Source organism: Rhipicephalus microplus, chromosome 3 (assembly GCF_043290135.1).
Source record: "Rhipicephalus microplus isolate Deutch F79 chromosome 3, USDA_Rmic, whole genome shotgun sequence".
NCBI lineage: Eukaryota > Metazoa > Arthropoda > Arachnida > Ixodida > Ixodidae > Rhipicephalus > Rhipicephalus microplus.
The window spans coordinates 218,822,480-218,836,490 of NC_134702.1; the positions used below are offsets into that span (position 1 = coordinate 218,822,480).

At 45.4% G+C, this 14,011-nt stretch overlaps 1 protein-coding gene across 1 annotated transcript in view; it reads left to right on the forward strand.

Moving 5' to 3' along the window:
- The first annotated feature begins 224 nt into the window (after positions 1 to 224).
- Positions 225 to 14,011, forward strand: part of LOC119177483 (glutathione S-transferase 1) — a 40,930-nt gene continuing 27,143 nt past the window's right edge. The window contains exon 1 of the mRNA XM_075888237.1: positions 225 to 426. Within this exon, the coding sequence (XP_075744352.1) occupies positions 292 to 426 (135 nt within the window). The 5' untranslated portion in view covers positions 225 to 291. The remainder of the gene's footprint in view (positions 427 to 14,011) is intronic.

Genomic DNA, 14,011 nt, shown 5'->3' on the forward strand with positions numbered 1-14,011 from the left:
ATGTTTTCCGAAGCCATTAGGAACTTCATTGTATAGTTTTATTAAACACCACCCCTTATGTAATGCCCCTGAAGGGAAACATTAAGAAAATAAAGTGAAAAAGAAGGGAAGCCCTCTTTTAGTCAGCGTAAGCTTTAGTGAAACCTTCTTTAACGTGAAGAGGAAAAGACACAACATCTTGTACATCTGTACTGTTGTGGATGCTCATTTCAGAAGTCCCAAAGTAAAGTGCATCCACTGAAGCACGACAAGCTGGGAGCCCCAAACGGCTTCGCAAACAACCTTGTGCCTATGGATCGTTACCACATGGATGCGAGCCCACCGTGCCGGGCCGTGCGCATGGTTGCTCGACATTTAAACTTCAGCTTGAATCTGATCCACGTTAACCACATGGCTGGTGAACACATGACGCCCCAGTTTCAGAAGGTAAGTTGATGCACCAGTGTTCACGTGGTCAAAAAGAAATTAAGGGACATAATACCATAGCCATGTGCGAGGGTTACCCTTCATGGGGGGGGAGGGGTGAAGGAGCATTGAAGATCCCTCTCCTTTATTGTGCAAATGTACGGGGCTGGCTTCGCTGCCATGACTGCCGCCACCCTCTTTGCATACGCCTAAGAATAATTCTTGGCAAGTTGCCGTACAAAAGTTAGGTCACCTACATCACACAACAGCCAGAGCAGAGAAGCTTCCTGTATAAAGATATCCATGCGCAAATCATAAGCCACGCGGATAGATTATGCTAGCACCATCTGGAACACGTACGAGATGGAGAGGTACGGCTAAAAAAGCATTTTGTTGGTAGTGTCTTCTAGGTAAAAGTGTTCAACTGAGTGAATATCCACGTATGATGCCAAACACCCGGAGATGCCTCACCCGACATTCATAAATATGCTTGAGGCATTAGTAACGTTGAATGCACCAATGTTTCAGCTTTTCAGCACCAAAAAAACTTTTTAACTGTGTTTGGTAGTTCATATATGTCAAAGCACTGATAGCGTATAATTGGTCGCAACCTATTGCCCGTACATAGAAATATGTTAGTACCTAACAACAGCTACACTGGACCCTGTGCATACTGCTTCAAAATTTCTTGATTTAGAAAACAATTTTGATAAAAGTAACTAATAAAGTCACGCAGCAAGGTTATTTAATAAATTTAGGACGATATTTTTTGGTGTCAAAACTGAAACAAAAAACATCGGGAAAGTAAGCAGGTACGAATAAAGCTACTATGTGTTTTGTGTCAGATACAGTTGAATTGTTCTTCATTTGAGTGACAATGTAGTGGTGTCTACTTGTTTCGTTTCATGTCCATAGTGTTTCTGGAAATTGCGAGCTAGCCATAGTATCACATTGTACATAGTAATTGCCTGCAAACCAGCAGTTTACTCCTTGCACTGCCCCTCAGATGGCGCATTTCACTTGATTGTTTCGATGAAGTGATATATATATATATATATATATATATATATATATATATATATATATATATATATATATATATATATATATATATATATATATATATATATATATATATATATATACGTATTTAGAGTGATGTTCATATGCAGCAGCGTTGCTTGTGCCTCGTGAGGAAGTAGCACCTGAACAGGAACAGACGAACAGGAAGGAATTAGAATAAGAACATCCGGCCTACCATTCACCTTCATGACCTTAAATTATCAGCCCCCTGGAGCCGTACTGGCAATCGATGGTCGCCTTCTGGCATAACGGTATTTTCCTAGAACAATGTCGCATGTGCACGTTATTTTCACGCCGGCTGCGATACGTTGCGCTAGGTAATAAAAAAAAACAATTCTACCAGCTTTGTGAAATGCAAAGCATTTCTTAATGAACTTAGGTTACAGTGAGCGTATCTATCTATCTATCTATCTATCTATCTATCTATCTATCTATCTATCTATCATCTATCTATCTATCTATCTATCTATCTATCTATCTATCTATCTATCTATCTATCTATCTATCTATCTATCTATCTATCTATCTATCTATCTATCTATCTATCTATCTATCTGTCTGTCTGTCTGTCTGTCTGTCTGTCTGTCTGTCTGTCTGTCTATCTATCTATCTATCTATCTATCTATCTATCTATCTATCTATCTATCTATCTATCTATCTATCTATCTATCTATCTATCTATCTATCTATCTATCTATCTATCTATCTATCTATCTATCTATCTATCTATCTATCTATCTATCTATCTATCTATCTATCTATCTATCTATCTATCTATCTATCTATCTACATCCACCCATCCAGCCGCCTACGACTTTTTGCTCAACTGGCCGTTTCGTTAATGAAATCGATGCCGAAATTGGTATGAAATATGTGAACGTATGACAAACTTAAATGACAGGTGATAAAAATTATAAGTAGCATGCCATGAAAGGCATCATTTTCATGCCAAGTTCTCGGTGCTTTTGCAACTGTTTCGTTCACGCGAAATATAACAAAATCGTTATGGTAAATACCTTGACTGTATGAGCAATATAAGTAACAGCTCCTAACATACGAATCGCCGCTCTCATGCCACGGACAGCATGATTTCGATGACGTGGTTTGGGGGTGCTGATAAGCGAATAAATAAATAAATATACAGTAAAATTCGTATAACGAGAAGTTTGTGTATGATGAACGTGAATGACACCTTGTAAAGCGAAAATCTTGGCATGCCTGGGATGTACGACATAGATTACATATAACGCTTATGGTTTGCAATGTGTGACGTGACTGTCTTAAAAACATAAATGACAGGTTGTAGCCTGCAATCCATCATGCTGTTATGTGAGACATGACTTACATGTGACGCTCATGGCACGCTCGTGGCCGTTTTGCTAGCTTGATACATACCAAATGTGGTATTGCGTGACTTGACTGTATCACGAACACAAATGACAGGTGGTAACTCGAATACCTTGGCATTCATTTTACAACGTTATTTACATGCCACACAAGTGGGGTGATCGTGGTCAGCTCGCTTTCTTGGTATACAGTGATGGAAATAGGTAGTGGGTGATGCGGCCATGACAAACATATATGACAGGCGTTGAGATTAAATTGTTGACAATAAAGTCATGTGCAGCACAATTTAAACGCCACTCTGTCAGTCATTTGGCTAGCTTGATATACAAAAGTTAGTATTGCGTGGCATGACTTTATGACGAGCGTAAATGACGGATTTTGAAGTCAAAATAATGATGTGAATGTTATGTATAGAGCATGATGTACAGTAGCACTCAGTATGACTTGGAGCACGGTAGCTGTGATTAGAGTGACCCAAAGTCAGAACAATAAAACTGATAAATTTTAAATTTATTTATGGAGTACCAAGAAGGGACAAATTTTATTTCACTTTTTGTTCTATGTCGGTGGCGATTGGCAATGTTGGCGCCATTTGGAGCAAAGACAGCATGTTGTCACTCACATCGAGCGTGACTGTACATGCCACGCTAATAGTAGCTTCCGTCCATTTCGTTAACCGGATATATAAGAAATCACTATGGCATGAGTTCAAGAACAATAATAAGAGACCATCGATCGTATACACCACACTACACATTTTCATAGCGTAGTATATGCAAGATAGTACACGCCTGCGTGTGCGTCAAACGTGCGATAGGTATTGAGCAATAGCATGAGATCAAGGACGTAATTTGTCTCGAAACAAACAAGACGATGCATCCAGCTCTTTGCTAGCTGCATCGAATTTCATTGATTCGAGCAAATCGTTATCTTGTTTTCAAAAGAACATGACGACTTTTCAAAACAAGACTATGATAACACGGTAAAAATAGCTGCAAATTACTACTTTATAAAGGTAAAACCACGCGAGAAACACGACTATTCTCACAACTGCGATGAGTCATTTGCAATTTTTGTGAAATTAGTGTTTTTTTTAACGTACGAAAGTAATTGGTGATGGCTGACAAGTGATAATGTGGGCCATGAGAATAAATGAGCCCACAAATGGTGCGCACAGTTCTGTAGAAACCCACCAATAGAGAAACGGCATTTGATCAAACGAGGACCAATGTAGGTTTTGGTATACAAAGTGCGTATTAATTGTAAAGATTTAAATCTGCGAATCGCAAAATATTTCAGCGGCGCAGTATTCAGCCGCCCCTTCCCAGGCAGGTCACTTGCATGAGGGAGATCTAACTGGCCAGCCATTTGATAGGACTTGCATGTGACGATACCATAAAGCTACTGCCGTTCAATTACGAACCAATACATTTCATTAAAATTGAACCTAATAAAGTATGTACTGTGCAAACACTAACAAAAACAGGCTGTTTATTCACAATTTGATTCTGGACTTGGAAACTTCAGGCTGAGAGTGACAGCCATCTCCCGTGTTACTACGTGATCCGCACTGACGCAGCTGCGTGACGTGTCCTGACTTTCATGTTTCTTTTCTCTCGAACATCGTACAGAACTGTAACTGGGTAGTAACTACTACAAATGCAACGAATGACGAATAGTAAATCTCCGAGATCGTGTGACTGTGCAAAGCAAATAACGAGTAAAGTCATTCAAAAATACCGCTGCAGTAAATAAAGAGCTCTCGTTGTTTCTTCAACAGCAATGCCTCCGTAACCAATTTGTCCCGTAGTGTTGTCACTTGTACCACAGGAAATCAAAGGTACTTTGGGGCAACCACTTGTCAGGTAAGAAGCGCGCACATCACGTCCCGTCACACACACGCTTTGTTATCCACGCCCTTGTCCGGGTCACCCCTGTCCATCCTCATAATGATGATAATGAAAGCGGCACTGGCCCCAACTGCGGCACCATCTCTCAGCCTTCTGGTTGCTGCCTCCGCCACACAGTCCTTACCCGTCCTCCTTTAAGGCAACGTTAACCCATCGAGGGCATGTCTAATTAAGGTTTATGGTACACTGTCAGCTGGTCAGCATGAACTATCCTTTGACGCCTGCCTGTTGTGGGATCTGACCGCAGAGAATCATGTGCATATCTTTTTCGTAATCATGTAGGGCATTGGGCATCTTGGTGAGAGTTTTGATGAGACACCCGTTGCTGCATTACTTAGGGTATGGCTGTCCCAGAGAACGAGATCACCTGGTTTCAGAATAACTGGCCACCTATGGTGGTCGTAATGCGCATTTTTTTTAACCTGAGCCGCAACTTGTTGCCTGTGAGTAAACTGAGGAGCCGGGGCCAGACACTGGTAAAGTTCTTGAGATAATGTATGATAGGCAGAAGGAGACGGTTAAACATTGTCCATGGAGCAAGGTGACTTCCATAAAGTACGCAGCGCCCGTGGCCATAATAGAGGAAAACTGATTTAAACATGTCACAACGCTCTCTGCCATGTCGAGGCAAAAAGCAGTTTCAGGGGTGTGTAAGTCATACAGCTTAAGATTGGTGTAGTAGGCCTGAAGAAATTTTTTAATTGTACCGTATGACACTCTATCATCTGCCCGTGGGGCAATAAGGCACCGTAAAACGGTATTTAATGCTACATTGCTTCAGAAGGCTTTTACAAAGTGTGCTGATGAATGACCGGCTGTTGTCAAAAGAAATTGATACCGATATGCCATGGTTGCTGAAGACTTACCACATACAGTCAACAATATTTTGGCTTATGCTGGGTATTAGAGAATACAATGCTATGAACTTTGTAAACTTGTCTACCACTACTATCATATACTGGTTGCGCCGTGGTGTGAGCGGTAGCGGTATAATGACGTCTACACTGAGCTCCTACATTGGCGCAGTGGCCCACTGGCTGCTTATAAGGCCTGTTATCGTTTAGTGATTGGCCTAGCGGTATAATGACGTCTACACCGAGCTCCTCCATTGGCGCAGTGGTCCACTGGCATCTCATAAGGCCTGTTGTCTTTTAGTGATTGGCCTTGCAGTGCTGGCAAAATTTGCAGCATCTGACATATTCAGATATGTTTGCTCGCATACCTACCCAAATGAAGCGAGAAGAAACATGCTGCGATCTCTTGAAAAAAATTTCTATGTTCCCTAGTGGGACGATCATGTGCCATTTTCCACACTACAGTCGGCAAGCATGCTGGTAGCCAAGACAATTTCTTGTTTTCTCGTTGCGAGACGAGTGGCCCACTAGAATCCTGTTTTGTCATTATTCACTGATTTGGGTATGTACTAGAGGAATGGCGTACCCTGAATGACGCTTTTCAGTTTGGCAAGCAGTGGATCATCACTTTGTTGCTCAACCAGACGTTCAATGTCGCCCATGAGAATATTATCGGCCATACAAAGAGGGGTAGCTGTCTGAAATGTGATGTGGCTGTTGGATGGTGATGGGAAATAATTTTCGGGTAGAGTCTGGCATGGGTTGTCTGGACAGTTCAAGGGAGCTTGGCTAAGGGCATCAGCTGGCATGTTGGCATGTCCTCTCCTAAGCTTCACTTTGCAGATCAGACCTTGCAGTCGAAGGAGCCACCGCTTTACTCTTGGGGGAGCTTGATGTATGTGAAACATCCAAGAAAGGAAAGAATGGTCGCAATAAATTTCAAATACCGTAAATTTGAGGTAAGGCGGCAATTTGTGTTCTGCCCAGGCTATTGCCAGGTATTCCCATTCCTGAACTGTGTACTGCTTCTCTGCCTCAGTGAGGACCCTGCTTATAAATGACACATATGTCTAAATTCCAAAGGGCTTGCCTGGAGAAGTACGGTTGCTATTCCAAATAGCACTGGCAGCCATCTCGACCACAAACGGCTGGTTGAAATCAGGGAGGTTTACTACGGAATCATAAGCTAGAGAGTCCTTTAAATTCTCGAATGCACCCTCTTGCTGATTAGTTCACTGCAAGCGTGCGTCATGTTAGGGGGCGGGTTAGGAGAGAAATATAAGGTATAAAAGTTCGATAATAGTCCGCCAAGCCTAGGAAGGCTTGAAGCTGTTTGACCAAGGCTAGTTTTGGTCGAGGGTAGTCCAACACAACAAGCACCTTGCCCTAATCAGATCTACACTGCCCACGTGAAATGACTTGACCAAGGAACTTGACGAACTTCCGGAAGAGCTGGATCTTGACTGATTTTACGGTGAAGCCTGCTGCTCTGATGTGATCTAGTACACATTAAATGTGTTCTACTTGGTCATCAATGGTGTCTGAATAAACTACGACATCGTCGAAGAATGCTATTGTGAATTTGATTTACTCCATCCAAAGCAGTCCCGATCTAATTCTGGAAGATTGCTGGCCCACCTTCAACACCAAGGTGCATAGTAGTGAATTACTAGGTGCCCTGGTTACTGATAAATGCGGTCTCATGTATATCTTACTCACGCACTGGGATCTGGAAAGCCCTTGCAAAAGGTCAAAACTTGAAAACCGTTGCGCTTCACCCAACTGTGCCAAGAGCCACTCAGTCCTGGACATGGGATTGGCAGGCACCCTTGTATGGCTATTTAGTGACCAATAATTGATTGCAAGGCAGAAGCCACCGCAATTTGCTTCAACCAGAATAGGAGAACTTGTCTACTCGCTGGTGCTTGGGGGTAAGAGTTCATTTTCCATGAGATCAGCAAAGCAGCTGCCCATAGTGGTCTTTTTTTAGCATTGAAAGGGCGAGTCTTGGTTGGCTACTTCGAGTGTCAATGAAGTGTTCAGAAAAGGTAGTGCAACCTGGAGTAGCCGCAATGATTGAGCTGAAGTTCTCAAGCACTTGTGCTAGACGTGTGTCTACATTGACCTGAGCCGCGAAGTGTGTGGGCTTATTGGCGGTTGAGATTTCGGAGTTGGCAGCAGGCACAGGTCGCTAGGCAAACACTAATTGCAGGTCATAAATCTCTTCACTATCTAGCCCACCTTTAACATGGAACTCTCCCTTCACGAAAGGCACCGGGCACTGTTGCTAAGTTCCGATTTTCCAACCTTCATGTGCAACTTGTAGTGTTATTCTGGTCACGGTAAGGAAATTTTTCTCGAGTACTACGTTCCTACAAAGGTCCGGCACAAACAAAAAACGGTGCCATTGAGGGCCAGTTGCCCAGCATATCTTGCATCAGAGTAATATAGAACATTGGGACCAGTCTGCAGCCAAGCGGAGCACACGTATCTTTCTTTTAAGGTTGGCGCCTGTGGCTTCAGCGACCTCCATCGCCTTTTGTCCCAGAAGGCTCAGCTAGACGTAGTTTCTAAAAGCGCCTGGAACGTTGTTGCTCCGATGCGCATATCAAGAAGGGCATCCTTTTAGCCACCAGGAGTCGCAACCTGGAGTGTGCAGTCATAAATGCCCACCGGTACATTATCTACCAACTTCGGTTTTTCGAGAACCGAGTGTCTGGGCACTCGGCGCGAATGTGCCCCTGTTTACCCCAGTTGATACACGCGGATGGCACATTTTGCCTAGCCGTGGCGTACTGATGGGCCACATGGCCGATTCCTCCGCAGCCCTGACAGTGTAGCTATCGTGTGTAGGGCCGCTGTCAACAAGCGGCCAGTGGTGAGGCGTAGGATAACGGCTGCATCACCGTAGGGACGGTAGAGGCCAGATATAACTGATCGCGGGCATATGATGGTTGAACCGCTGCAGGATGTAGTGACCAGTGGTATGGTGAAGACAATGTGGTAGATGCAGTCGTACCCACAGCAGCCGTCATTGGCCGCAGTCCGAGAGCATAGGCGGCTGCCATGTGTGGACGGAATGCCTGATTTGCTGGCGGTGGCTTATACTGCCAGTGCTGCCATGCTCTCTGCACCAAACCATGCGACGCAGTGGCGAGCTTCTTTAAGGTCTTAAATCGAGATTTTTCAGCCAGGTCTTGCCACTGCAGGTGCATTTGGCGGAGAACCCACTGCACCTTTTCTTCGTCATTCACCGGCCCTCCAATGCGATTGTAGTACGCTGATATCTTGTATATAAGTTCTGTTATGTTCCCAGGGTGCTGCGTTCGCTGCTGAAGCACTTCCTTCAGATGGCGTTTTGAGTTGATGGAAGTTAACTCAACGCGGAAAGCTTGTGCGAATTCGTCCCATTAGGCGAAAGCACCGATGAACCGCCACAAAAGCTTAGGGCTGCCTTCCGATGTAGCCGACACCACATTGCTAAGCCGTTTCACCTTGTCGATTTCAAAAACGAGGCAAAAATTATTCGAACGTTCAAAAAAAAAAAACAACCTCCGGTGACTGCAGGTCGTTCGAGTCCGGGAACTTTGGTGGTTCTGTGAGTGGCATGGAAGTCATGGCAGGTGGCTGCGAGGATTGCTGCGCGGACACTTGCACACCTAAGTCTAACGGCGCGGCCGTGGCTGGGGCGGTCATCACACGATGCCGCAGCAAGGCGACGACTTGCTCGGGCTGGATAGTCGATCCATCTGCTTAGCGGATGACATATTGCAATACTTCCTCCAGAATGACTTTTTATTCGTTTGATCCCGGACGAGTCTCACTTCTAAGGGAGGAAGCGCGCACGACATGTCTCATCGAAGGTACACTTTATTCTGCACCCCTTGTCCAAAGAGCCCCTGTCAAACCTGATGATGATGATGTGACGGCGCCACCAGCACCAACTCTGGCCCAATCTCTCGGCCTTCCGGTCGCCGCCTCCGCCACACAGTCCTTACACACTTTATACGACCCAACTTGAGCCCAAGATAGTCAGCGGTAACATACGCAGGACACAGCTGCTGCGTCGGCGTGCCACATGAAAAGAACACTCGCGGCGCGCTGGTACGCACACAAACAGATACTGATTCGATCCATCAGTGAGCCGGCTTGCACCCGTTGTCAATACGAGAATAGAATGCGACGCGATATCATTAACACGTGATTATACCAGGCATGATTTTTGGTGCATGTTAAGATGATTGGCACAAATGATAAGCAAGCACTGCTATCGCGACAAACGAAAATACAACACGTCGCATTGCACCCCTTTCAAAACACAACGTCCCTATGTTTAAACCAAACTAATTCATCGCAGCAAGCAAAAGAAGGCAAACAACAACACAAACAATCACAATAAAAATGTTGTGGATTAGTGTGTTAGAACAAGCGTGCATGGTAAGGTTTCAAACGAATGACATGGACCACTTCGGGGAGGGGGCGATTCGCTGGCATTAGCTATGGTTATTGGGTACAGCTCTGCAGTTCAGAAGACCTAAGCGTTGCACCACCTTATATGGTGCGAAGTTGTGGCATAATAGTTTTTCACTCGGTCTGCGCTTTCCAACAGCCGTCCATATCCATACGTGATCACCAGGATGATATTGCTTCTCACTTCAGCGAAGATCATAGCGTTGGGCGTCGACTTACTGCTGTGCTTTAATGTGCAGACGAGCTAATTGTCTAGCCTCTTCTGCCCGTTGTTGGTATAAAGCGACACCCAAGTTTTCCTCGTCGGCCCCGTTCAGAAGCATGGCGTCGAGCGCAGTCATAGGTTGTCTTCCGTAAAGTAGCTTGATTGGCGTCATTTGGGTTGTTTCCTGTGCTGCAGTGTTGAAGGTGAATGTCACGCACAGTAACAAGCCGTACCACAACCTATGCTCATTGTCTACATACATTGATAGCATGTCGGCGATAGTTGGTTTTAACCGCATCGTAAGGCCATTTTACTGAGGGTGGTATGCCATCATCTTAAAATGGCTTTTGTCACTATAGTGAAAATAGCTTGTGCAAGGTCATCTGTGAATGCTGTGCCTCTGTCAGTTATAAACACCTCTAGTGCACCGTGGCGCAGGACGATATTTTTGACGAAAAACTTCGTGACTTCTGTGGCACTTCCTTTTGGTAGGGCTTTGTTTTGGCGAAAGGAGTCAAATAATCTGTTGCCACGACGTTCAGCGGACGTAGGAAATGGGCCCAGCAGGTTCAATCCAATTTGTTGGAAAGGCCTTGATGATGGCTCCATCGACTTCACTTGTCTACCAGGTTTAACGGTGGGTCTATTACGTCCTTGGCAGTCTCTACAGGCCTTCAAGTACTGCACGGCGCCGGATACCAGTTGGGGCCACTAGTAGTTTCTCTGAATTCTTGCAAGCGTGCGGGTGAATCTCAAGTGAACCGACGCTGGCCGGTCATGACAAGCATGCATTATTTCTTCGCGAACTTGCTAAGACACGAGAAGTTAAAAACTGGCCCTGTTTGAGTATATGTTCTTTTTCACCAGAACGTTGTGTAGGAAAAATGAGCTTAGTCTTCGGCTGTACGCTTTCGGAACAGATGTTGCCTTCCCTTCCAAGTACTGAATTAGATTACAAGTATCAAGGTCACTTCGCTGTTGTTTTGCAAAGCGACTGTCACTGATCACGCCTAGAAAAGCATTGTCATCTTCTTTCGGCAGAATAGTGTCAATAGGAGCTCGTGAGAGACAATTGGCATCAGATTGCTTGCGCCCGGATTGGTCAACAACCCTCACATCGAATTCTAGAAGCTGCAGGCTCCAGCGCACTAGGTGACTTGATGGTTTTTTTCAGTTTCGCAAGCCAGAGGAGCGCGTGATGATCGGTGACAACCTTGGAAGGGTGTCCTTATAAGTAGGGGTGGAAATTGGCAGTTGCCCAGGCAATAGCAAGACACTCCTCCTCTGTTGTTGAATAATTGGATTGAGCTTTGGTGAGAGATCAGCTAGCGCAAGCAATAACGTTTTCAAGCACAAATTTTTTTAGACGAGCACTGCGCCGAGTCCAACGCTGCCTGCATTGGTGTGTGTCTCTGAGCGTCTTCCTCGAAATGCGCGAGCACCGGTGGTGACTAAGGTCGGCGTTGAGGTTCGGCGAATGCGTCGCGTTGTGAAGTTCCCCACGTAAATTCGACGTCTTTCTTCGTTAGACGTGTCAGAAGTTGAGCGATTTTTGAGAAATTTAGAAAAATTCATCTGTAATATGCACACAATCCAAAAAACCTGTGGACTGCTTTCTTGTCCATAGAACGCGTGAAACCGCCATTGAGTGAAGTTTTCATGTGGATCAGGTCTCACACTATCTTTGCTAACGACGTCAGCGATAAATAACAATTCTTCGTAAGCAAACCGACACTTCTTTGGTTTCCGTGTCAATCCGGATGATTTGAGAGCTAGGAGTACGGTATTCAGCCTGCTTAAGTGTTGTTGAAAGTTGGCCACGAATACAACAACGTCATATAAGTATATGAGAACGTTTGGCACTTGAGTTCACGTAAGACAGTGCCCATGCCTCTCTGAAATGAGGCTGGGGCTGTGCAAAGTCTGAAGGGCATTACTTTTAATTCATAGATGCTATCCAGCGTAATGAAGGCTGTTTTTCCTCAGTCTCTTTTATCTACTTCAACATGCCAATGGCTGCTCTTTAGATCTATTGGTGTGAAGTAATTGGCGTGGCCTCGCCGCGGTGGTCCAGTGGCTAAGGTACTCAACTGCTGACCCGCAGTTCGCGGGTTCGAATCCCGGCTGCGGCGGCTGCATTTCGATGGAGGCGGGAATGTTGTAGGCCCGTGTGCTCAGATTTAGGTGCACGTTAAAGAACCCCCGGTGGTCGAAATTTCCGGAGCCCTCCACTACGGCGTCTCTCATAATCATATGGTGGTTCCGGGACGTTAAACCCCAGATATCGATCAATCAAGTAATTGGCGTGGCAAAGGCGGTCGAGAGTGTCGTCGATACGTGGCAGTATATAGACATCCTTCTTTGTAACGTCGTTCAGCTGGTGATAGTCGACGCCGGATCTCAGCGTTCCGTCCTTCTTTTTGACTAACACAACCGGTGATGCCCAGGAGCTCTGTGACGACTGAATGATGTCCTCACGCAACATATCACTGACTTACTTCTTGATAACATTGCGCTCTTGTGACGAGAATCGACGCAGGCTTCGGCGAACAGATTGCATATTTTCTTCTGCTATAATTCGGTGCTTAGCGATTGTAGCGTTTATTACTTTGGATGTCGGCGAAAAGCACTTCCTGTATCGCAGAAGATCATTCAGCTGTTCTCGCCTGTGCATTGGCAGTGCAGGAATAATGTTGAAAATAGGCTCCACAACCGGGGATTCAGTCAGGTGTTTCCCGACGAGTCTACCAAGATGCATGACTCGCTGATTTCAGTGAATAGTTTTGAAAATGCGACAGTCTAGCCTTTGTTAAGGTGCTTTTTTTCTGCAGTGAAGTTTAGAATCATCACTTCTGAGCATCCGTTCCTGAAGTTAGTGACTCGTCTGGCGACACAAATGGTGGGGTCCATAAGCAAGTCTGTGTGTGTTTTGACTATCCCATCCATTTCTTCGGATTACTTATTATGTGCAGTTTAATGCCCCGAAACCACCATATGAATATAAGTGACCCCATAGTGGAGGGATCCGGAAGCCGACTGCCTGGGGTTCTTTAACGTGCATCCAAATCGGAGCACATGGGCCTACAGCATTTCCGCGTCTATCGGAAATGCAGCCGCCGCAACCGGGACTCGATCCCGCGACGTGCGGGTCAGCAGCCGAGTACCTTAGGCACTAGACCACCGCGGTTGGGTATTTCTTCTGAGGGGTTGCCACTGACGGAGACGGGAGTGCTCGAGTAGGACATGAGGCTAATATGTTCTTCGACTACGCTCAATGGCGAACGACACTCAGCCTCTCTATCCTGGTTTATCGCTTGACCTGTTTGACATCAGCGTCCCAGTCATTGAGAGCGGCTACCCTTTCAAACTTTTCCAGCAATTCTTGGGCGTCTTCCCTTGGTGAGCCATGAAATTTCGGCGGCTCTCGTAGCTGCTAGAGCAAAATTGGTGTCGTGGCCGTGTCGGTAGTGTCAGTTGCTGCAGTCTTTATTGTCATCTTGCTTGGGAGAGTGCCGAACTCCGGAGGTAAGTTCTGTAAGCAGTGGCTTGCGTGCTGCCCAGTGCCACCATCAACTTGAAACGTTCGTTGGGGACTGATGCTTCCGCTTCCCGGAGGTGTCCTAGGCATGGAACCGCAGCATATCCACCCGATGTCTTGTAGTGTTGTGATTTGTATCACAGGAAATGGAAGACACTTTGTGGCAACCACTTTATTCGGATGGACTCGGGCCCTAGAT